Source organism: Hemiscyllium ocellatum, chromosome 21 (assembly GCF_020745735.1).
Source record: "Hemiscyllium ocellatum isolate sHemOce1 chromosome 21, sHemOce1.pat.X.cur, whole genome shotgun sequence".
Lineage (NCBI taxonomy): Eukaryota > Metazoa > Chordata > Chondrichthyes > Orectolobiformes > Hemiscylliidae > Hemiscyllium > Hemiscyllium ocellatum.
The window spans coordinates 59,793,734-59,818,492 of record NC_083421.1 but is presented as its reverse complement, the minus strand read 5'-3'; the positions used below and the strand labels follow the sequence as shown (position 1 = coordinate 59,818,492).

General features: G+C 41.6%; 1 protein-coding gene across 1 annotated transcript; it reads right to left on the bottom strand.

The window, feature by feature from the left end:
• Positions 1-17: 17 nt before the first annotated feature.
• On the bottom strand, positions 18-18,774 carry c21h9orf78 (chromosome 21 C9orf78 homolog). The gene is made up of 9 exons (XM_060841131.1): positions 18,572-18,774; positions 14,296-14,355; positions 13,466-13,517; positions 10,835-10,905; positions 9,921-10,001; positions 7,152-7,349; positions 5,388-5,524; positions 2,967-3,065; positions 18-641 (listed from the first exon to the last, which is right to left on the bottom strand). Exons 1-9 carry the CDS (start codon positions 18,649-18,651, stop codon positions 550-552), a joined length of 870 nt encoding a protein of 289 aa, XP_060697114.1. The 5' UTR covers positions 18,652-18,774; the 3' UTR covers positions 18-549.
• Positions 18,775-24,759: the final 5,985 nt, after the last annotated feature.

The window sequence follows — 24,759 nt, the reverse complement described above, 5'->3', positions numbered from 1 at the left end:
TACAAAGACATTTACACAAGATTCAATCTGTGACACATAGCGAGTTAACAGATCAAAATATCTTATTCAGCAGTTTTGAAGATGAATGAGTGAATTTAGGATTGGAGCTGCAATGTGTCAATATACATTACAACTACTGTAATCCAGTTTTTAAAAGTGCTGTCACTGGAAGACTTACAAATGGAAGGTGACAACGGCCTTTTAAAATGCTCATTGACCACTGTATATTCTTCCAATTGAGCTTTTTACAGGATTCAGAAGTAGAAATGAATATGAACCAGAGTGGGACAGCCAAGATAAATTCACAAATGACTGAAGTTGTTCCCTCTTACACTAGTATCTTTTTTGTACCACAACGTGCTATAGGTTTTCATTTCTTCTGTAGCTTAACTTTAGAAAAACAATGACGTTGGTTCAGACCTGAAAGTCGAAGCACTGCTAAGTTCTTGCCCACAAACAGTTTTAAACTCATCAGTCTCATTTCCACATCAGTAGAGGACGCGGGTACTGTTGTCAATTTAAAAAGAAACAGAATATTGGGCAGCCCCCTCAGTACCTTCTGCTCATTTTCTTGAACTTTTCATAATGGTAATCATCTGTCGCCTTTTCATTGGAAGGACGTTTACGATTTGGAGGAGATGCTGCACAATATAGGAAGGGAAACGTTTCTTAATGGCTTTGTTGCAACTTTTTTAAAACAGCAAACCATCAGACTTTAAACATAAAATGCAGCTAACTCTTTAAAGCAATGGAACACACATCACAATTAGACAATGAACTTTAAAGGAATCACCTTTAAGTCAAATCACCGATGTCCCTGTGGGAAACTAAAAAGCACAGAATGACATAAAAATGGCAGATTGCAGAGGGTGCCAATAGGGAATTTACAAAGGGATAATCACTGGTAAGTGTTAAACATGATAGTTTTTAATAACATTGCATCTCTTCAAGATTGAAACAGAAGTTTAATTTCTCAACTGTTTAAAGTGTTCTTTTCCAATTGAAGTACCAATTCCATTCCAATTCCCACCACCATCGGTTGTCAGGTGGGGTTTGTGTGGAAGCTGGTCAAGAGGCTAAATGGAATTGCAGCAAGAACTTTAAACAGCAAAAAGGAAGTGGAGGACCAGTGTCAAAATGATAGTGGCCCTGAGAAGGGATGAGTGGAGATGTTTATGTGCTAACTTGTATTTACTGTGGGAGCAAAAGGGTTTAAGGAATTAGTAATAAAATGCATGTAAAAATAGTGACGGAAAATATTGAATTGTTTAACTAGTACAGATGATTAGCAACAACGTGTTAGGGAAAAATACTATCAGACGATATGAGCAGGATGGGGACAGTTTTCTATACAAAAGAAATATTATTACATCAGCCGTATGGGAATAATGTGGTAATCATTAGAAACCTGGCCACAAGTTGAGAACTTCATGTTCCAGGATGGAGGATCTTCAGACAGGAAGGGAAATTGGGAAAGAACAGAACAATACAGTAACACAGAGATCTGAGTAATGATTGGGTAATGGAAACACCATGGGGAGAAGGAAAGAACATGGAAGGATGCAAGGCCTTCGGAAGTGGTCTACAGATCTCTTGAAAGTAACAATGCAGGTCGAGAGATCAGGGAAATACGCAGCAAAAAGAATGAAAGATTTCAATTTTCAATTTAACCATACAGAGACAACATCAAAAGAAGCAAAGACAGTGATTTTTCTAGAATCTATTCAAGATAGTTTCTCGAATTATACCTCTGGAGCTGACAAAGAATCAGTGTATCTGAGACGGTGATGAATAACAAACCAGAATTAGTTAACAATCTGGTATCAAAGAAACATAATTACATTGTAGTCATTTTATTTCAGGTTTAAAATTGAGAAGGACCAATTACAAACCAGAATTAACATAATGAAGGCAAAAGTCAAAAAGGTGACAAATTCATTGACTCATGATAAACCTCACTGAATCAAGCAATGAAATTCTGTAAAGAAGCATCAGGCGTGATACAGAACAAGCACATATGCCTAAAACACCAAGGATCCATTTCTGATAGCTAAACGACCTTGATGAAAACTTGTACCAATCTAAAATAAAATTTTGCACAAACTTTTAATGAAAATTGGAAATTTTGCAAAGTGGGACAGTTACAACTAACAAGAAAAGCAGCAAGAGATGCAAAAGTGGAACCAATGATAGGATAAAAGAAAAGGAATGGACAAAACTATGACACATGGAGTTTAACTCGAGGAACTGTAATATCACCCATTTTAAATCCAAGAAACCAAGTTGGTAGTTTTTGCTTAATGGCATGTAATGAAGAACTATGATGGAGCAAAGATTTCCTTCCAAGAACATAGTTAATTTAAAACTGATGCACAGGTATTAGTAATTAAACTGTCTAATGAATGTTAGTCTTTACTTTACAAAGATTGGTAAACAAAAGGTGAAGATACTGATCCACCTCAAGGGCTGTACGTCAAGGAAGGAATTCACGACTACATTCTCCAAGGCATTTACAGATGGGCAAGAAATGCTGGCCCAGCCAGCAACAACAACATCCCATGAATAAATTGAAAGAAGTTCTCATGGCTCTGAGGAACACGTGCAGGAACAAAACTGACTTGAGTTTGGTGGAGCAGTGAGCAGTTAGGGAAGGAAGTGCTGACAATGTGGGAGTCAGAGGGGAGGACTGAGAAGGGGATGGAAATCGGGCAAGTTCAGGAAGCTAGAATTAATTGGGTGCAGATATTTTGCAGAGTTCTAGAGACTGGAGGTGATAAGGTCAAGGAAGGATTTGCAAGTAAGGAGGAGAATTTCAAAATCAAGATAATGCCTGACCAGGAGCAGATAATTAAGTGGAATTGAAAGCAGAAAACCATATGCTTTAATCTGCAAGCAACTGTTTGAATTCTTACACATCTTTATGACTACAATCCACTGCTTTATGAAGGCTGACATTAGTTACTTACGTTCAGGCTCTGGTTTGTCAGTGTCTCCCACTCTCAAGGGCCGAGGTTTGGCTTCCTCTTTATTGCGTTTTGCAGGCGCGTGCAATTCCTCCCGGTAAACTATAACACAAAACAGAAGGCAACGTGAACCTGCAACAAGGATCCCGCCATATCATAGCAATAAGCCTTTCAAACTATATAATTTTTTTTCAAAAAATAACTGCACTGAAGAAAAAGCAAATGATTCAATTTGTATGTGCAATGTCATCCTTAGGTTCTTGAGCTCTAAATGCAGGATAAATAATCAGGAACAATGGGAAGTGTGCACATTTTTGATTTCAGCAGTAAAGAATACATTTCTTCAGCCTCAGTTGTGCTCCCTTGACTGGAAAATGGGAAGTTGCGCTGAGTTAAGCAGAATGGATGAACATATGAAAATTGAATAGAAGCACTACCCAAAACCCCAGAGAGTACTCAAAAATTGTAACGCAACAACTCCCATTCCTCGTCAGAGGGAAATGGATAAACCCCATACCGTCCTTCACTGTTGAACATTCACGTTTGTGACATGTTGGTTATTTTCAGTTACATTTTAATCTCCCAGTGGCAGTTTTGTATCCTGAAGCAGAACACATATTAAGCAAGTTAGGAGAATACTGTAAGGGAGTGGCTCACATAATGCACTGATACAATTGTCCTTTAACATCTAACACGGTCCTGTGGCTGTATCTTGTCACAAGGAACAAAAGGCTTGCATTCATTTAGCAGCAAAACCTGTTTCTCATTGACAACTCAAGAAATTGCTTTTGAAATGCATGAAGTCATTTCGATATAACACAGCAGCCACTTTGTACATATTTGAGATTCCACATGTCACAATAAATGAACAGTTGAATGACTCGTTAAATTTAAATTGAGAGCATTGACGGAGGAATGTTGGGGAAGAGACAGGATGGATTCCTTACTTTTCAAGTATTTATTGTGGAATATTTAGCAACCGCCTCAATTGGCAACTGGAAACTTGGTCAATAAAAACCGAAAGAACTGTGAATGCTTTAAATCAGGAACAAAAGCAGAAGTTGCTAGAAAAGCTCAGCATGCCTGGCAGCATCTGTGAAGAGAAGTCAGAATTAACGTTATGGGTCTAGTGACCCTGCCTGTTGTTCTGAGGAAGGGTCACTAGATCCAAAATGTTAACCCCGACTTCTCTCCACAGATGCTGCCAAAGCTGCTGAGCTTTTCCAGCAGTTTCTGTTTTTGGAACCTTGGTCAGTCTGAGTCCCCTTTTGAAAAGTCAGAGGGGTGGATGACAGGATGTGATACAGTGGCACAGCGAATGTTTGCATTTGTGGGAACAGCATAACTAGAAGCCATCAATGGGAGATAAACTAATTGGGAATTCAAAAGAAACTTCATCAGCCAGAGAAGGTGGAACTTAGGAGTGGTTGTAGCAAGAAGTACAGATGCATCCAACAATAAGAGAGGGACGCAGATGAGGGAGAAGGGAATTGAGGATTACATTAGTAAATTTAGAGAAAACATGGGAGGATTCTCTAGGAGGGCATGAACACTAGCATAGAATGGTGGGGCTCAATGTTATACATCCCATGAAATGTCTCTGGTCATACTATAATATTGAACTGGAGGACAAACTGACTGAATAGAAATAAATCCTGCAGTAGGGCTAGAATCCAATACACTGTCAGTATGGAGATAAAATATCTAACAAAGGTAGTTTCACAGCACTGGTTTATAAATCTTTCATAGTTACACACCACATTCACCATTAATGTAGATGAACAGACTAGATGTCAATGGTGTCCCTTCACTCTTGCAGATTAAGCCATTGAACACTGCAGTAGTGGTTAGGTCAGGCCTGCCAGTGACCACACATCTGCCCTAGGCTCTTCTCAATAGCGCACCATAGCAAACTTGCTGTTAAAGTCCCTTCCAGTTACCCCAAGATGTGGGTGATAAAATGCCTCATTGTTGTAAGACAACCTGAAAAAGGAGAAAGCTTATTCTGTTGGGAATACTGAACTGTGAATGCTGCTCAAAGCAATGACTCAAACCATCCCCTTTCACCTTGCTTCCTCTCGCTTGATGCTCCTGCCTTCTCCATTATCACCCAACTTCTCCACTTTTCTTCCCTCCGCTTTCCCATGACACTGCACTTTATTAAATCTTGTTGGACTTCTAAACATCTTCCGGTTCTGGCCAAAGGTCAGAGATGTGCAACACTCACTCTTTTTCTCCCTCCCTGCACTGGATGTGGCCAGAGCTGCTGAGTTTTCTTCCAGGATTTTATGATTGTATTTTGGATTTCCACCATCCTAAGTATTTGCTTTTCTGAAATCACCTGGATCACAGGTTAACAAGGCCAACCACACCAGGAGATTGCAACACTAAGAATGTCAATCATAGAGCTTCATCAATACTTACACCGGTTGTGTTGAACATAATTGACTGCAATGTTGGTGGGTACGAAAGAAGTACCGTTGTCCTTCTTTTTGTTACGTTGTTCTGCCAGGAGCTGGGCCTTTGCCTCTTCTGTGCTGATAATGTTCTTTATTTTTGCACTCAAAATTAAAAAAAAATGCAATCAATAGCAACATGAGTAAAAATAAAATCCAGGTAGCAAAATTTCCTTTAGAATGCACTCTGAAAGGGTGTGGACACAAGTTCAGGAGCAAATTTCTAAAAGGAACTGGATAAGTCCTGGAAGATGTGGGAACATCTGCAGGTTAATGGGTAAAACTGCACAGCATGATGGGCCAAATGGCCTCTTTCTATTGTGTTCTTTTGCTATGAAGGTCATGTAAATGGATGCAAACATCACAGGTACCCTGATTTACTGACTTTCTTGAAGATGGAAGACTTGAGAGCAATTTGATACTCCTGTTTAAGATTAATGGAGAAAGGCAATTCAACATCTTTTAAAACTGCAAAATACACCATCCAAGAATGAAGGGGGCTCAGATTTCAAATTAAGGATGACAAATCAAGTAGGAAATTCAGGCACTTTGTTTTCTGTCAAAGAGTAACGCATTTGTGGAACAATCATTCATTTTATGAAGCCACGTGTTACATTCAAAAGGAGCAGCAGAGCTTCCTAAATAAAGATATAACTAATGTTTTTCTTAATGTATTCACGAGATGTGGACATTATTGGCTAGGTTAGCATTGGCTGCCCATTTCCCAATTGCCCTCAAGAAAGTGATAGTGGGACTTCCACCCTACTGTTATAGGGAGAGCATTCAGCATTGTAACCCAGCAACACAGAATGAACGGCAATATACTTCCAAGTTAAGATAGCAGCTGGCTTAGGGGGAAACTTGCAGATTATGGTGTTGCCAGGCATCTGTTGCCTTTGTCCTTTTAGGTAACAGAGTTGGCAGGTTTGGAAAGTGTTGCTGCAATGCATCTTCTAGATGGTCCATCCTGCAGTGACTCCGAATCAATGAAATGGACCCACCTTTTCTGAATAATGAGAGATAAAAGTGAAATTTTGAAATTACTTTGATTACTGTTTTCAGCGTGTATGCGTCAATGGGATGTAACAGACTTCCAAATGAAGAACATTGCCCAGTAGGATAGAGATAGGGAAGTTTTGCTAAAACTATACAAGGCACAAGTCAGACCACGGCTGGAATACTGTGAACAGTTTTGGTCTCTTATCTAAGGTAAAATAGACTGACATCAGAGGCACTCCAGAGAAGGTTCGCTAGGCTGATCCCAGCTATAGAGGAACTGCCTTCTGAGAAGAGGTTATGCTTGTGCTCAGTGATGTTTCGAAGAATGAGAGGAGACCATGTTGAAACATGCAAGATTCTTAGAAGGCTTGGCAGGGTAGATACAGAAAGGATGTATCCCAATGTAGGTGAGTCTGGGACCAGAAGGCATAATCTCACAGTCAGGGGCTATCCATTTAAGACAGAGATGATCAGAAATTTCTTCTGAGTGTAGCGAATCTGCGGAAGGCTGGGAGAACGGGGTCAATAAAAGTCTATTCAAGGCCGAGATAGATAGAGTTTTAGACAGTAAGGGAATGATGGATTATGGAGAAAAGGCAGGAAAATGAAGATTCGGATGATTACATCAGCCATGATTTGAGGAGCAGACTTGATGGGCCAAATAGCCTACGTTTGTTCCTACGTTTTCTGATCGTATTTGCACTAAAGTTGATCTAAAAAAATAAACACTTACTCAATACCCAAATCCACTTCAGGAATTCCACTCAGCATCTGATTGGATAGCATTTCTTCTGTGCGCTTGGCAGATGAAACGTTGATGTTATCAGGCAACTCATACAGTTGGTCCTCTGGGTTTTTGACCTTTGCCTTCTGTTCTTCATTCTCCAGGATTCCCTTCCTCCGTTTTAGTTCCGTCTCGATGTACTTCATCCTGCCGTGGAACAAGGACACTTACTGAACACAGTAGACATGTCATACAGGGTCATAAGCTTCCCAGGTCCTTTAATGTCTTGTGTTCCAGCTGCTGCTGGGACTTTAGGGAGAAAATTAGACTCTCCTGCCCACTATGGACATTGCATAAATAATGTCAGGAGACTATCTGTCTATCGCTACGTTTGCAGCTATGAAGAATTGCAAGGCTTTAGGAGAACAGTATCAGGAATGAAAACTGTGGAAGTTACGTGGAGAGACTAGAAGCTGGTACTGTTAACTTGTTTGGTTCTAAATCCAAGCGGAGAATTTCTAGTCATGTTCAAAATTACAATGGATTTGATGGATTAAATAAAGGGCAGTCCAGTGGTTAGCACAGCTATCTGACAGTGGTAGGGACCTGAGTTCGATTCTACCATCGGGCGACTGTATGGAGTTTGCATATTCTCCCCGTGTCTGAGTGTGTTTCCTCTGGATGCTCCGGTTTCCTTCCGCAATCCAAAGATGTGCAGGTTAGGGTGGATTAGCCACAGTAAATGTGATATGATGGGGGCTGGGTCAGGGTGGGATTCTCTTCAGAGGATCGGTGTAGACTCGGTGGGCTGAATGGCCTTTATCTGCACGGCAGGGATTCTATGACTGAGATTAAGAGGAACAGTGTCAACCTAAAGGTTGTGAAATCTTTGGAATTCTTTGCGCCAGCAAACTGTGGAGGCAGTCATTGGGGGTTCAAGCCAAAGACCAATTGATTTTGAGATATTAAAGACATCAAGGAAATGGCAATAGTGCAGAAAAATGGCTCTGAATAGCCATGCTGTTATTGGATGGTATAGCAGACTTGTAGGGCTGAATTGCCTCACCCTGCTTCTATTTCCTACTTTCTTAAATAAGGAGAAATTACATCCTCTGGTGGAAAACAAATCAAAGAGGAGACAAGGAAAGTTATTTTATTAACGTAGCAAATGAGAGTTTGGAGAAGATTTGTAGCTCTGGTTGAGGTTCTGGATTTAAGTTTGCTCACTGAGCTGGAAGGTTCGTTTTCAGGCATTTCGGCACCATCTTCAGTAAGCCACTGGTGAAGCACTGGTGTTATGGCCTGCTTTCTATTTATGAGTTTAGCTTTCTTTGGAGTTAGCGATGTCATTTCCTGTGTTGATGTAATTTCCTGTTTTTCTGGGACATCGACACAGGAAATGTCAAAAAAGAGCAGGAAACGCAAGAAAGCTGAACACATAAATAGAAAGTAGGTCACTAACACCAGTGCTTCACTGGAGACTCAGTGTTGATGTTACCTAGTATCGTGATAAAATGTCTAAAAACAAACCTTCCAACTCAGCGAACAAACTTATTTTCAGTAGCAAATGAGAGCTAGAATGGCCTATCTGAAAGAGACTGGCGGAAACAGATTAAACAACAACTTTCAAAAGGGATTTGGATAAATCAGTGCTTCCCAAAGTGAGGCTCAGGACTCCGGGTTCTGTGGCTGCAAGCTCAGAGGCAACAATTTCCAACCTGCCCCCACCCCTCTCTGATCCTTCCTCCCACTCCAAAACACACTCAATCCTCCAGTGAGGGGAAGAGTGACAGTTTTCAAACCTCAAAAGTGGTACACAGTGGGAAATGGTTTGGGATGTTTTGCGATTATTACGTGGAAAGTTTTCCAGGTTGTGGGGAGACTGCAGGGGGAGTGGAAGTAATTGGATCCTCCTTCTTCTAGAGTCGGCAGAGGCTACGATGGGTCAAATTGTCTGTGATCTTAATATAAATTATCTCGAAGATTCATTTTTTATAAAACTCTTTGTTTTGGTACAAACAGTTCATACTTAACACAATCAAGAAAGGAAAAAGGCTATGCAAGAGTCAACAGTATAGTGGTTCTCAGTGATTGATCATTACAAAACTGCCTTAATAACTCCTACCAGGTTACTACACAATCACATTTAATTATTTATTCTCCCACAAAGAGTGGACAGAATTAATTTTGTATGAAAATATTATTTGAATGTGGTTTCTCTGGAATTTAACATCCAATAAAAAAAACACACCCTATAAAAGGAATCTTACTGAGCAAGAGGGACTGCTTCAAAACATTCCCAACTACCAGTCAGGCAGAAGTTAAATACATGCTGAAACAAAGACTCAGAAGTGCTGGTAAACACTCAGCAGAGTCTGATAGTGTCTGCAGAGAGAGAAAAACAAAGTTAACATTTCAAATTGATGTTCTGTCATCAGGACATTCTGATGAAAGGACACAAAGCTGAATCATTTACTGTTTTTCTCTCTTCACAAACTCACTGGACGTTTTCTCTTTTACTCTAAATACAGAGCGAGGACAGTCAGTCATATATCTTTCCTGGAACAGACTAGAGGGGAACTATAGGGATTTAGTATGGCAATGCTTGTTCCTGATGTGGCGGCAGGATTATCTGTTTGGCATGTTTGACAGATCACTCCAATGGTGAGACGCTGTATGTAACTAAATGTGTTGCTGTATGCACTGATGCTTTAAAAGAACAGAAGAGAACAAACATTTGCTTATCTCAAAGCAGCATGATGAAAGGTCAAGACATACATGTCAGCATCCTCATCCCGTCGATTGGTCTCCACTGAAAATGATGTGCCCAGGTTTAAATCTGTGTCCTCTTCTTCAACCCTGGAAAAGAGAAAGCAATTCTTTTGTCAACCAGGGAGGGAAAACAAATCTTTGAAGAAGGTACTTCTGTCTCTCATTTTGAACGCTCTGCAGGAATGTGAACAACATAAGACTTTTGCGCTATTTTGTTCCCTGTACTTGCATTCTTTCTTAAAAGGAGGTTTCATTTTTGTAGGTGTTACAGACAAGGCCAGTATTTGTTGCCCATCCCCCGAATTGTCCTTGAACTAACTGACTTGCTCAGCCACTTAAGAGTTAATTTCATGTTGTAGATCTGGGATCACATGTAGGCCAGATCAGGTAAGGACAGTGGATTCCTTCCTAAAAGATACCAGTGAAAGAAGATAGGTTTTTATGACAATGATCAGAGTTCCATGGTCATTGTTGAGCTTAGCATTCAATTCCAGATCTTTATCATCTGAATCGAATACTCTCCCTTCTGCAGCTGATGAGATTTGTACCTGTGTACAGTGATCATTAGCCTAGCCGTCTGAATTCCAGTCCAGTGACATTACCACCCCCTGACGATGATGCAGGTCATGACAATTCAACAAAAAACACAAGAAGCAAATGAACACTTTCCTTCACAACACAAGAACAATGGGAATCTACGTGGATTAAACGTAGCAAACCGATACAGCTCAACTGATGCCATTTTGTATTCATGAAAATATAAATTCTCCTTTAAGTTTGGGTCTGTAGGCTGCCTTGTTCAAAGAGATAACTCTGGCATAATGGATCAAGTGGCTTACTTCTGTGTTGTCCAAATCCAGTGAAATAATGAATTGAATGAAGAAATGGGCAGATTTTGTTACGATTTTCTGATATCCTACCTTTCCCGCTTTTTATCCTTTATCATCTTCATATCAATCATACCACCAGTCTTCAGTTTAAAAGGGTCGTCCTGCACATAAAAACAACATTTGAATTTTGCTGATTAAACGTGTAATTTCTCAATGTTTTTAGTCATGTATCATCAGGACGTTAGCAAGAATATAAATCTAAAAGGGAATATCATGTTATAACGAATGAGTGTGCTAATTGCTTGGCAAGCACTCACTGGCAGGGGTGTTATAATGGAGAATGCACCAGTTCGATGAAGACTGACAGCTAACTGCCAAACTTTATTTAAATGTAAATCATTTAAATATAAATGTAAATCAGTCTAATTGTCCCAAGGTATGAACCAGAAAAAAAGCTGTCACCCATATTACACGCACAATGTATGTACATATTCTTCATGTTCACAAAGAACAGGCGTGAATATATGTACCTTCCAGTACACACAGGTCCACCCACTGAATCTTAAATTGGTCATCATTGTAATTCTTAGCACATTAAGCATTAAAATGTTGAAGCACTTTTCCAAAAAACTATATCTTACAAGTGCTTTTGAAGACTGCTAAATTAGCAATCTTTTCAAATATCAGTTCTGATTAGACAAAGTCAAAATCTCCAGCTCAGTGATACATTGTTCCTACTACAGTGATTTAATAACATGCATTCACATATCACTGCTTTTTAGAAGATGTTGGTGTTGTACAAGAGGAAATTAGTTCTGTACTAGAGGAAATGGAAAGTGATTTTGAGGAAGAATCATGGTTGTTTGTGTATACTATGATGACCTATAAGCTCGACAGAAAACCTCAGGGACAGCTGTTAAATGTTAAGCTCTTCTTTGCCAGTTGTACAAGCAAGCGTAACAATGCACTTACAATGGGGTGAAGTACAATCAAGAGTGGACCTCCACACCCCACTCACTCCCAAATTACCTCAGCCATACAGGGCCTGGCCAACACAATTAGATAAACATAATAAATAGAACAAATAAATGTGCTTGTTTCAGATTACTTTTTAAAATTGATTTTTTCAAAACTCTCACAATTGTCCCTCATCTGAAGTTACTATCGAATTTGTACATTAACAAAATGGACAGCGAAATGGCTCAATGGTTAGCACTGCTCCCTTACAGTGGCAAAGATCCAGGTTCAATTCTACCCTTGAGTAACTGTCTGCGTGGAGTTTGCACATTATCCCAGTGTCTGCATGGGTTCTGATTTCCTCCCACAGTCCAAGTATGCGCACATTAGGTGGATTCGCCGTGCTACACTGCCTGTAGTGTCCAGGGATGTGCAAGTTAGGTAATGCAAGGTAACAGGGGACAGGGTAGGAGGGTGGGTCTGGTTGTAAAGCTGTTCAAAGGGTTGGTGTGGACTCAATGGACTGAATGGCCTGCTCCCACGCTGTCAAGCTTCTATAATTCTAACAGGAGGTGTCATTAGCCTCAATATTACTGCAACAGGAAAGTGCAGCCCAACTTACTTTAATAGGGGAACTGGATAAGTACTTGAAATGAAAACTTGTAGAGGTAGGACTAAATGGATGGTTCTTTCAAAGCATGAATGGCCACATGGTTTCCTTCTGTTCTGTGGATTGTTTGGTGATGTGAGGCATAGTATCTTTGATAGGAATTAGCTGGATCATGAGCTAGACCATCATCAAATGCACAAACTTTTGTTCTGAACATAAAACCACTATCTCTACATTGTTAAACTGCATATCCAACATCCAACCGTGGACAAGCAGAAATCTCCTCCGATTAAATATTGGGAAGACTGAAGCCACCACAAACTCTTTCCCTTAGCAATCTATTTAGTTTATCTCTCTGGCAACTGCCTAAGGTTTAAGATTCTCTGTGACCTCGGTGTCATATTTCACCCCAATTTCCCACCACATTCACACAATCACTAATATTGTCGATTTCCATTTCCAAGAATGTTGACTCTGCCCCTACCTCAGCTCATCCTTGACTAGTCTAAAACACTCTCATGTTATGCCCTTTGTAAATTTCGAGTTCATACATGTACCAAGTTTCATAAACCCATTACCCCTGTGTTCACTGAATTACAATTCATCAATGCTTAAAATACTTGAAAATTCTTACCTTTATTTTCAAATCTCCTTGTCTATCACACTATCTTGGTAACCTCCACCAGACCCTTAAGCATCACTGTTTTTATTCATTCCACATCAATGGCAATGCAGCCTCAGTCCTAAAAAGCTGCCTTTTTAGGGGGAAAGAGACACTAACTGTAATCCTATCTCATTGACCCAGCCTTTGGTCATCTGTCCTTAGACCTGATGTGGCATCAGATTTCACTTGTGAAGCATCTAGAGATGCTGCTGTACATATACAAGTTGTCATTGCTGTCCTGATTCTGACAAATTATGGCATGAGTCGAGAGTGTGGTGCTAGAAAAGCACAGCAGGTCAGGCAGCATCTGAGGAGCAGGAGCATCAATGTTTCTGCCATAATGAATGATGAAGGGCTTATGCCCAAAACGTTGATTCTCCTGCTCCTCGGATGCTGCCTGACCTGCTGTGCTTTTCCAGCAACACACTCTCGACTCTGATCTCCAGCATCTGCAGACCTCACTTTCTCCAAATTAGGGCATGAAGCTTACCACAGTTGATGTTTCTTCTGGTGCTTGTTCCCCAACCAGCAGGGCAGCAGCACTGTACAAGCAACAGAAAAAGAAATCATTAAAGGCTTTTTGATTTTGCTTTGTGCCTATTCCTGCTGTGACAGTAGAGACTCTGACACAGCATCACTGATACTCTTAAATCTTTCTTTCTGAACGGCCAACATGAAGCTCCAAGTTGTCATTTCAATTAAACCCTCCCTTGTTGCAATTTGAAGCTGCGTCACACCCATTGCTTTTTCTAATATAGTTCTAATGTTGTGGTTCGTTTACAGCAATAATGATCTTTTGAACAGGTCATGTTGTTAAATAGCCTACCTTTTTAAAAAAGAAACCCATTTCCAGAATGAGAGAGCTGCTGGCAATGCCAACATTCATTGCCCATCCTTCAATGCCCTCGAGAAGGCGGTGAAGAGCTGCCTTCTTGAATACACCAAAATGGCTTGACAGATTTTTCAAAGGGCAGTTAAGAGTGAACCACATTGTTAAGAATCTAGAATCGTATATAGGCCACATCACTCAAGGACATCAGATTTCCTTCCCTTAGGACACTGTCATTAAAGCACACCTGATTCAATGAAAGAGGTCACTATTAAATATACTGGACTCATTTATTAAGTTAACTGAATTTCATTTCACCAGTTGCTTACTGTATTTGAATCATGACTCTTTTCTCAAACAGTGATAAGCCACGAGTATATGAATGGTCAAAGAGGCTTGACAGACTGAACATTATAAACAGTACGCCTGTTATTTTGACAGCAAATGTTCCCTGTGGGTGTGCTGCTTTCTGCTACATGAAGTGGACCTACCTCACTCCATTTTGCCTTCTCCTCAGACTCTGGATTTCCTTCAATTCGTCTAGTTTTGACCTTCAGAAAGAGAGATGATCACCAGTGACTTGCAGAAATCTTTTCTCATACAAAAATAGTTTATAAAATGCTTACAAAAAAATACTTATTACTGCTGCACGCCAATCAAGAGATTGGCAGGCTCAAGGCCTGGTGTGAGTGAGTTTTACTCGGGTTATCAGAGAAAGCTAGGAGTTGAGAGAATGAAAAGAAATAATTGGTGTTTGATATAAAGCTGGAAGTTTTTACAGACATTTTTAAATCAACCTGCTCAGATGTGTTATGCCACACTTCTGCAGCAGAGATGGGACCTGAATCCTGATGAAGGGCTTTTGCCCGAAACATCGATTTCGCTGCTCGTTGGATGCTGCCTGAACTGCTGTGCTCTTCCAGCACCACTGATCCAGAACCTGAATCCAGGTGTCTGGCTAAAAGGCAGGTCATCAACACACTAGCACAAGATGCTTTATATTACTAGCAGTGCTAGAATATTTTTATATTAATAGCAGTCCTTGGATGCTTTTATATTACTAGCAGTCAATTTATTATAAATCAGTAGAGATAATCACCGGGTCACAGTTACTGACTTATAGGGGCTAGTCTCATTTGTAACTTGACTGTACTGTATTGCATTTGGGCCCACAGCAAAATCCAAACTCTGCCATCATGTCAGTGTCACCACTAGAGGTCAATGTAATGATATTTCTCCCAGTAAACTTGCTGATTTGCATGACGCAGTCCTCCATCACCCAGACTTAAATAATGATCAACTAAAAATCCAATTCATCTGTCCCTACTTCTTAGCTCGTTTTAACTTTAAAAGGATACAGTAATTTTGGGCAAGCTTTCATATTGGTTCAGACTCTGAAATGTGTTGAGACTTTGAATTCACTACACTAATGCTCTGTTAACGGAGGAAATCTGCTGGCATCCCTTGTCAAGCCAGAGACTCCAGTCCCATAACAATGTAGTTAATGGGAGAAAGTGAGGACTGCAGGTGCTGGAGATCAGAGCTGAAAATGTGTTGCTGGAAAAGCGCAGCAGGTCAGGCAGCATCCAAGGAGCAGGAGAATCGACGTTTCAGGCATGAGCCCTTCTTCAGGAATGAGGAAAGTGTGCCAAGCAGGCTAAGATAAAAGGTAGGGAGGAGAGACGTTGGAAATGCGATAGGTGGAAGGAAGTTAAGGTGAGGGTGATAGGATGGAGTTGGGGTGGGGGCGGAGGGGTCAGGAAGAAGATTGCAGGTTAGGAAGGTGGTGCTGAGTTCGAGGGATTTGATGGAGACAAGGTGGGGGGAGGGGGAATGAGGAAACTGGAGAAATCTGAGTTCATCCCTTGTGGTTGGAGGGTTCCTAGGCGGAAGATGAGGCGCTCTTCCTCCAGCTGTAGTGTTGCTATGGTCTGGCGATGGAGGAGTCCAAGGACCTGCATGTCCTTGGTGGAGTGGGAGGGGGAGTTGAAGTGTTGAGCCACGGGGTGGTTGGGTTGATTGGTCCGGGTGTCCCAGAGGTGTTCTCTGAAACGTTCCGCAAGTAGGCGGCCTGTCTCCCCAATATAGAGGAGGCCACATCGGGTGCAGCGGATGTAGGAAATGGTGTGTGTGGAGGTGCAGGTGAATTTGTGGTGGATATGGAAGGATCCCTTGGGGCCTTGGAGGGAAGTAAGGGGGGAGGTGTGGGCGCAAGTTTTGCATTTCTTGTGGTTGCAGGGGAAGGTGCTGGGAGTGGAGGTTGGGTTGGTGGGGGGTGTGGATCTGACGAGGGAGTGGTCTTTTTCGGAACGCTGATAGGGGTGGGGAGGGAAATATATCCCTGGTGGTGGGGGTCTGTTTGGAGGTGGCAGAAATGACAATGGATGATACGATGTATATGGAGGTTGGTGGGGTGGTAGGTGGGGACCAGTGGGGTTCTGTCCTGGTGGCAATTGGAAGGGTAATTATGAAGACTGAAAAGCAATCTAATTGACACATGCAATGTTGTGGTGGGGGAACAGGATGATGTGGAGAGGATATTGCCTTTATAGGAAAGACGAAAACTAATTCAAAAATTAAGACTCTTCCACTTGAGGCAGAGATGAGATTTGATTTCTCTCAAAGGCTAGTTCGTCGATAGAATTCTTTTTTCTGAGAGCAGTAGAGGCTGGATCATTGAATTTTGTTTTAAGGCAGACATAGTGGTTTGATTAACAAAACAGTATTAACTAGATAAGAAGGAGGGACCCTATCAACCAACTTCTGGCTCTTAATTCCTCTGTCTGTCAGGAGGAAAGCCTCAGCGACTGATGGCTATTTTCAATGTTTACAAACTTAAGAACATTTTATGAGGATGAAGACTGATCATTTACTGGTGAGGCAGCCACCAAACTGTATGTATTCACTCAGACAGTGGTTTAGACTTTAGGAGTCAGCTATGGCCCAGTGAGTACCACTCTGACAGCTCCACTCCATGTCTTGAACACAGTTATCTAGGATGGTGCTCAGATGTAATATTAAGGGATTGCTAGACAGTTGGAGGTGCTTTTCTCTGCTGAGACATAAAACACTTCTTGAATGGATGTCAAATCAGAGAATCATATAATCCCTGCAGTGCAGATAGAGGCCATTCTGCCTATCAAGTCTGCACCCATCCTCTGGAAAGCATACATCCACCAATCCCCCTAACCCCACATTTACCATTGCTAGTCTGCACAACCATGTACACTCCAGCATAATTTATCACAGTCAATCCACCTAACCTGCACATCTTTGGACTGGGAGAAAGTGAGGACTGCAGATGTTGGAGAGTCAGAATTGAAAAGTGTGGCACCGGAAAAGCACAGCAGGTCAGACAGCATCTCAGCAGGACTGTCGATGTTTACGTCTGAAATATTGACTCTCCTGCTCCTCGGATCCACCTGACCTGTTGTGTTTTTCCAGTGCCACACATCTTTGGACTGGATTAATGAAAATGGCAGCCATTTTCTAGAGCAAGGAAGCTTCTCCATTGAAGAAGCAAAGCAAATGCAGGAAATCTAAGATAAAAATTGAAACTCAAAACACATGAAATAGGAGCAGGAATAGACTATCCAGCCCATCAAACCCATTTTGCCATTCAACACAATCCTCTAACTTATGGCTGATCTCTAACTCAAATCCAAATCTACCCAAGATTCAACAAATAAACAGTGACTAACTGGTAGATTGAACACAACTACAACACGTACTGGAAAGAATCTGGGAATACTGAGCAGGTCAGACAGCAGCTGTGGTTAGATAGAGCAAGTTGATGTTTCAAGTCAAATATAGCTCTGATATCAGACTTAAAACGTTACTCCAATTCCTCTCTCCATTAGTGCTGCCAGACCTGTTGAATATTTTCTGGCATCAGGGTCAATGTTTATCCTTCAATCAACACAGCACAAAACAGACACACACACAGTCTGGTTATCATCACATTCATGTTGTGGGAGTTTGCTGTGAACAATCTTGGTTGCTGCGTTTCTTTGATGCGGAGGTGCTGGTGTTGGACTGGGTTGGACGAGGTCAAAAATCAAATGACAGGTTGTAGTCCAATGGGTTTATTTGAAAACACTAGCTTTTTGGAGCATTGCTCCTTCATCAGTGAGAGAAGAAGACCTTAGACACAAAATTTATAAGGAAGAGATCAAAGGATCATACAACTAATGTGAACAAATCGAACATCCCTAAGATGCTCTTAAATCTTTAATCAGTTAGAATGGAGGTGCAAGTTTCGATTGATCAATATGCAAATCCCAGAATTTCTTTCAAGTCACGGTCCCAAGATAACTTAAGGTGTTATCAAGATAAAGGAGGTGACACCTCTGGTCAGACAATGTACGTTAGGTGTGAGGGATTTCCTACATTACAACACTTCATGGTAGACAAGCAGGAGGCTGGAAGAACACAGTAAGCAAGGGCTGAAGAAGGGTTGTACTCGAAACATTGACTTCACCACCTCCTGGTGCTGCCCTGGCTTGCTGTGTTCTTACAGCCTCCTGCCTGTCTACCTTACATTCCAGCATCTGCTGATTTTTTGTCTCTTATACAAGACTCCATTGGCTGTCCAGTTCATTGGGGAATCCTAAAAGGCGCTATATAAAAACAAGACCTTTCCCTCCAGAAGCCTGAAGCCAGAAAGCAGTTAACTGTTCAGGAATAGGTTGAAGGATCTCCCCGGCTGGGCTGTGTTGGGCTGGAGGGCAGGAGGCCTCCAGGGACCACTGAAGCCTCGGCTCTCACCTGACCTCCACCACCCTCTGCTCATCCTCCTCATCCGACTCCTCGTCTCTCCTCCTGCGGTAGCTTTTCCCCGCCGGCATTTTGGATCCAATACAACCTTCTTTTTCCTTAAACACAATTTATTTTCGAAACCCTTCAATCACATCGATTTGCACGACGTACTAACAGCGGGGGGAGGTTTTGCAGGACGGACATAGCAGACTTCCGGTCCACCGAACTACTTCCGGGACTACATTTCCCATACTGCTTTGGAAGTATCAGTGTTGTATTGGAGTGCCCAAAGTTAAAAATTACACAACAACATGTTATAGTCCAACAGCTTTTGGAGCATTGTTCCTTCATCAGGTGGTTGTGGAGTATAACCTGGTGTTGTGTGATTTTTACCTTTGTATTTCCTATAATACAAGTGGGCCCAGGATCATTTGACCCAGTCCCATAGTGTTGGTGTTCACACAGTCCTGTGCAACATAGACACTGACATCCCATAAGGATCCACAGCATAGTCTAACAATAACATTCCTGAAAAAGCAAAATACTGGAGATTTACAAGAGAAAGAATGATGGAGAAAGTCAGCAGTATCAGTAAAAAGAGGAAGAGTGGCATGGTGACTATGTGGTCAGCACTGCTGCCTCACAGTACTAGGGTGCCAGGTTCGATTTCAGCCTCAGGTAACTGTCTGTGTGTAATTTGCACGTTCTTCCTGTGTCTGTGTAGGTTTCCTCCCAAAGTCAGGTGAATTGGCCACGCTAAATTGCCCACAGTATTAGGTGCATTAGTCAGAGGGAAATGTGTCAGGGTGGGTTACTCTTTGGAGGGTCGGTGTGGACTTGTTGGGCTGAAGGGCCTGTTTACATGCTGTAGGGAATCTAATCTAATCATTAATGTTTCAGACTTGTGTGAAGTTAACTCTTTCTCAAACCACACCTGTTGAGTTTCTTACACAATTTCTGTTTTTGTTGCTGAAGGAAGGTGGAGCAGGCTGGAAGACTCAAATGCCACATTTTTGCTCTTATTTCTTGTGGTCTTTTTTTCCCCCAAAATTGTGTGAAATATACCTCCTTAAACTCCCCTGCTGTAAATAGATCAATTGCAACCTGAACTCATCATTATCTGAGCTGAGATGTCATTTTTTAAAATATAAAACCTTAAGTTACCCCAAGAATGTGACTTAAAAGAAGTTCTGGGATTTACATATTAATGAACCGAAACTTGCAACCTATTGTAAAAGATGAAAGACTTAACAGCAATCTAGGTTGGTTGAATATATCTTATCAGTTGCATGATATTGTAATCTTTTGCTATAAATTCTGTGTCTTATGATCCTGCTCCACAGCTATCTGATGAAGATACAGCGCTCTGAAAGCTCATAACTCCAAATAAACCTGTTGGACTATAACCTAGTGTTGTGTGATTTTTAACTGAATTCATCAGGTTGTAGAAGCATTTGTGGAGATAGAGAGATAGTTAATATTTTCTATCTATTAACAGAAGGAGTAGTCTGCTGGACCCCTCAAGCTTGTTCTGCTATTCACTAGGATCATGGTGATCTGATTACATGTTTACATACCCCTGATAATCTCTCACCCCCTTGCTTATCAAGAATTAAGCTACCTCTGCTTTTAAAATATTCAAGGACTCTGTTTTCACTGCCTTTTGAGGAAGGTGGGACCATCTATGAGAACACAGGAACAGTGACCTATGAAAGACGTTCCCCTGGTATCTGTATTGGCATCGGCGGTGATGAGAACAGAGTGCTGAGATCTCCCAGAGAGCGAGCTAGGTGGAGGAGATTGGGGTCGGGAGTGAGATGCTGGAAAAGCACAGCGGGTCAGGCAGCACCCGAGGAACAGGACAATCAACGTTTCGGGCAAGAGCCCTTCATTAGGAAGCCATTTGACTTCCACACTCATGACTCTGATTTCCAGCATGTGCAGTCCTCACTTTCTCCATAGAGGTGATTGGGGGCCCAGCATAGCTAAGCATTCAGGAAAAACAGTTGGAATTTTAACAATTTCTTTATTTTTCTAGTTAATATTAAGAAGGACTTCAATGTTAACTATTACCTTACTTTCTCATTTTTCTCCAGATTGTCTGTAATGTTTAACTTCGAATTTTGTCTCTCTCTTTTACTACTTTGCACCTAAGTTATGTACCTAGGTCCCTTTGTACCTAAGATGGCACCGTGAGTAGCGACATTGTACACTCTTCACTGTACTTCTGTATTTGAGTACGTGACAATAAAAAAAATCTAAATTTCTCCCTATCTCTTTTTAAAATGACTGACCTCTAGTTCTAGATTCTCTCACAAGAGGAAACATTTTTCCACACCCTCTGTGCTAAAATCTATCCCCACCCCCCATCCTCCTCAATGATTTGAGGTCCTGGACTTTTTACTAGAAATCAAAAAAATAATTATCCAAATCCTTACAGGGTTTTCAGCCCATTCATTTTGGTTCTGAAATTTTTTTTTTGTCATTCAATTTCTCTTGTTTCCACTTTATCACAGACCTTTTCCTTGGTCTTTGTCCCACCCAAGCGTAGAGTCATAGAGATGACCAGCATGGAAACAGACCTTTCGGTCCAACCCGTCCATGCTGACCAGATATCCCAACCCAATCTAGTCCCACCTGCCAGGACCCGGCCCATAACCCTCCAAATCCTTCCTATTCATATACCTATCCAAATGCCTCTTAAATGTTGCAATTGTACCAGCCTCCACCACATCCTCTGCAGCTCATTCCATACATGTACCACCATCTGCGTGAAAAAGTTGCTCCTTAGGTCTTTTTTATATATTTCCCCTCTCACCCTAAGCCTATGCCCTCTAGTTCTGGACTCCCCGACCCCAGGGAAAAGATTTTGCCTATTTATCCTATCCATGCCCCTCAGTTTTGTAAACCTCTATAAGGTCACCCCTTAGCCTCCGACGCTCCAGGGAAAACAGCCCCAACCTTTCAGCCTCTCCCTGTAGCTCAGATCCTCCAACCCTGGCAACATCCTTCTAAATCTTTTCTGAACCCTTTCAAGTTTCACAACATCTTTCCGATAGGAAGGAGACCAGAATTGCACGCAATATTCCAACAGTGCCCCTGCAGGTCTCTTTGAAAAAGCCAAGATTGACATGGTGTACCTGAAAAGCGCTGAGGAAATGGAATAAAATCTGATGATGCTGGAGAAACTCAGCTGGTCTGGCAGCATTCATGGAGAGAAATAAACACAGTTAGTGTTTCGAGTTTGGTATGTCTCTTCATTGGAACTGAAAGTTGTTGGAAAAGTGAAGAAAAAAAGAGGGAATTCAACAAATGTACAGGAAAGGTTTGGGACAAAGGGGTCCAATAGAGCCCAATAATGGAGACTGGGCTCTTAAAGGCCACTGTGCCTGGGTCAGGGGTGAGTGTACTGCGATCAGTTTGGGGTTTGGGAGTCACAGGTAGCTAGGATAGTGAAGAAGGCGTTTGTTTTCCATTAATGGTCAGAGTATTGAGGAGAGGAGTTGGGAGGTCATGTTGTGGCTGTACAGAACATGGTTCAGCCACTGTTGGAATATTGTGTGCAATTCTGATCTCTTTCCTATCGGAAAGATGTTGTGAAACTTGAAAGGGTTCAGAAAAGATTTACAAGGATGTTTCTAGGGTTGGAGGATTTGAGCTGTAGGGAGAGGTTGAATAGGCTGGGGCTGTTTTTCCTGGAGCGTCAGAGGCTGAGGGGTGACCTTATAGAGTTTATAAAATCATCAGGGGCATGGATAGGATAAATAGAGAAATTCTTTTCCCTGAGGTGGGAGAGTCCAGAATTCGTACGCAAATGTTTAGGGTGAGAGGGGAAAGATATAAAAGAGACCTTAGGGACAACGTTTTCACACAGAAGGTGGTATGTGTATGGAATGAGCTGCCAGAGGAAGTGGTGGAGGCTGGTACAATTGCAACATGTAAAAGTCATCTGGATGGGTATATGAATAGGAAAAGTTTGAAGTGATATGGGCCAGATGCTGGCAGGTGGGACTAGATTGGGTTGGGATATCTGGTCAGCATAGACGAGTTGGACTGAAGGGTCTGTTTCTGTGCTGTACATCTCTATGATTCTATGGAAGAAGATAGAGGGTGGTGGTTGATGGGAAATGTTCATCCTGGAGTTCAGTTACTAGTGGTGTACAGCAAGAATCTGTTTTGGGGCCACTGCTGTTTGTCATTTTTATAAATGATCTGGATGAGGGTATAGAAGGATGGGTTAGTAAATTTGTGGATCTTGCAAGGAATTAAGGGATATGGGGAGAGTGTGGGTAAGTGGCTTTGAAATGCCCTTCAGCCATGATTGAATGGCAGAGTGGACTCGATGGGCTGAATGGCCTTACTTCCATTCATATGTCTAATGGTCTTATGGATGACACTAAGATTGGTGGAGTTGTGGATAGTGCCGAAGGATGTTACAGGTTACAGAGCGACATAGATTAGCTGCAGAGCTGGGCTGAAAGTTAGCAAATGGAGTTTAATGAGGACAAGTGTGAGGTGATTCACTTTGAAAGGAGTAACAGGAATACAGAGTACTGATCTAATGGTAAGATTCTTAGTAGTGTGGATGAGCAGAGGGGTCTTGGTGTCCATGTACATAGGTCCCTGAAAGTTGCCACCCAGCTTTATAGTGTTGTTAAGAAGGCATACAGTGTGTTAGGTTTTGTTGGTAACTTAATAAAGACTTACAAGATAATCAGAGGATTAGATAGGTTGGTCACTGAGAGTCTTTTTTCTTGGATGGTGATGGCTAACACGAGATGGCATAGTTTTAAATTGAGGGGTGATAGATATAGGACAGATGTCAGAGGTAGGTTCTTTATTCAGAGGATAGTAAGGATGTGGAATGTCCTGCCTACAACAGTAATAGACTCGTCAACTTTAAGGGCATTTAAATGGTCATTGGATAAACATATGGATGATAATGGAATAGTGTAGGTTAAATGGACTTCAGATTGATTTCACAGGTCAACACAACATCGAGGGCCGAAGGGCCTGTACTACATGCACTAAAATGTTCAATGTTCTAGAAGCCTCTTCAACTTTTCATTGATAATTGAGTTTACAGCAAAACAGCAAAGATATGTTGTGGTTTGCAATTGTTTAAAATTCCTTCAGATTTTTTTAAACATGCACATAGCCTTTACACTGCTGGCTGGTTTCACTAATGGTACATGTCACAAATGCAAGTGGACAAATTCAGATAGATCACAAAGGCTATTTTAAATGGGAGTACCCTATTTTCTGCATTTGAAGGAAATACTTTAGAAGCGAAATGGGAAGTGAGACCAAGCACTAGAAACTGATATGTATTAAGGCAGTGTCCACTGGTACCATTTGAGTTGCATTGTGTAGATACACTATCACCAATGCTAAGTTACGAAGGATATATATGCAGTGGTAGGTCTTTTGGCCCCTTAGACCTACTCTGCCAATCATTATAATCGTGACTGATCATCCAACTCAATAATCTGTTCTCACTTTACCCCATACCTTTGATCCTTTTTGCCCCAAATCCTATGTCCAACTCCTTCTTGAAATTGTATAATGTTTCGGCCTCAAAACATTATAAAATTGTGGTGTCAGAGTCCAAAAATTCTAGGTGAAGATATTGCTGAAAATAGCCCTACAAACCATTCAAAGAAAACAAAATAAAATGCAGATACTGGAATCCAAGTAGACAAGCAGAGCAAGCATAATCAGAGATGGATAATCAATGCCTATTTCAGAATGCCATGGCATTCACATGCTGGAAAAAATAAGAGTGTGAAATAATGAAAAACACAAAGTTCTTGACAAAAATAGCAAGTCTGGCAGCATCTGTAGAGGGAAAGAAGAGTTACGTTTCAAGTTCTGTTACGCCACTTCAGAACAGGATTTTGTTTTCATGAAAATAAGGTTTTTTGCTAGGATAAACCTTTCGGGCTGAATGGCCAGTTCCCGCACAGCTGGGGCGTTCCTGGGCGGAGTGAGATGGCACACGCGCAGTACCCCGATCGCCCTGCGGGGCGTGTCTCAAAAACGTCACAGCAACCGCTCGTCATCCGGGTAACCTGGCGGGAGCGTCGGAGGGAACTACATCTTCCAGAAGGTTTAGCGGCACCTCGCTTTGCTGCGGGGCGGAACCCTCCATCCGGGTTACCCGTTGGGAACTACAATCCCCAGAGTGCACCGCCGGA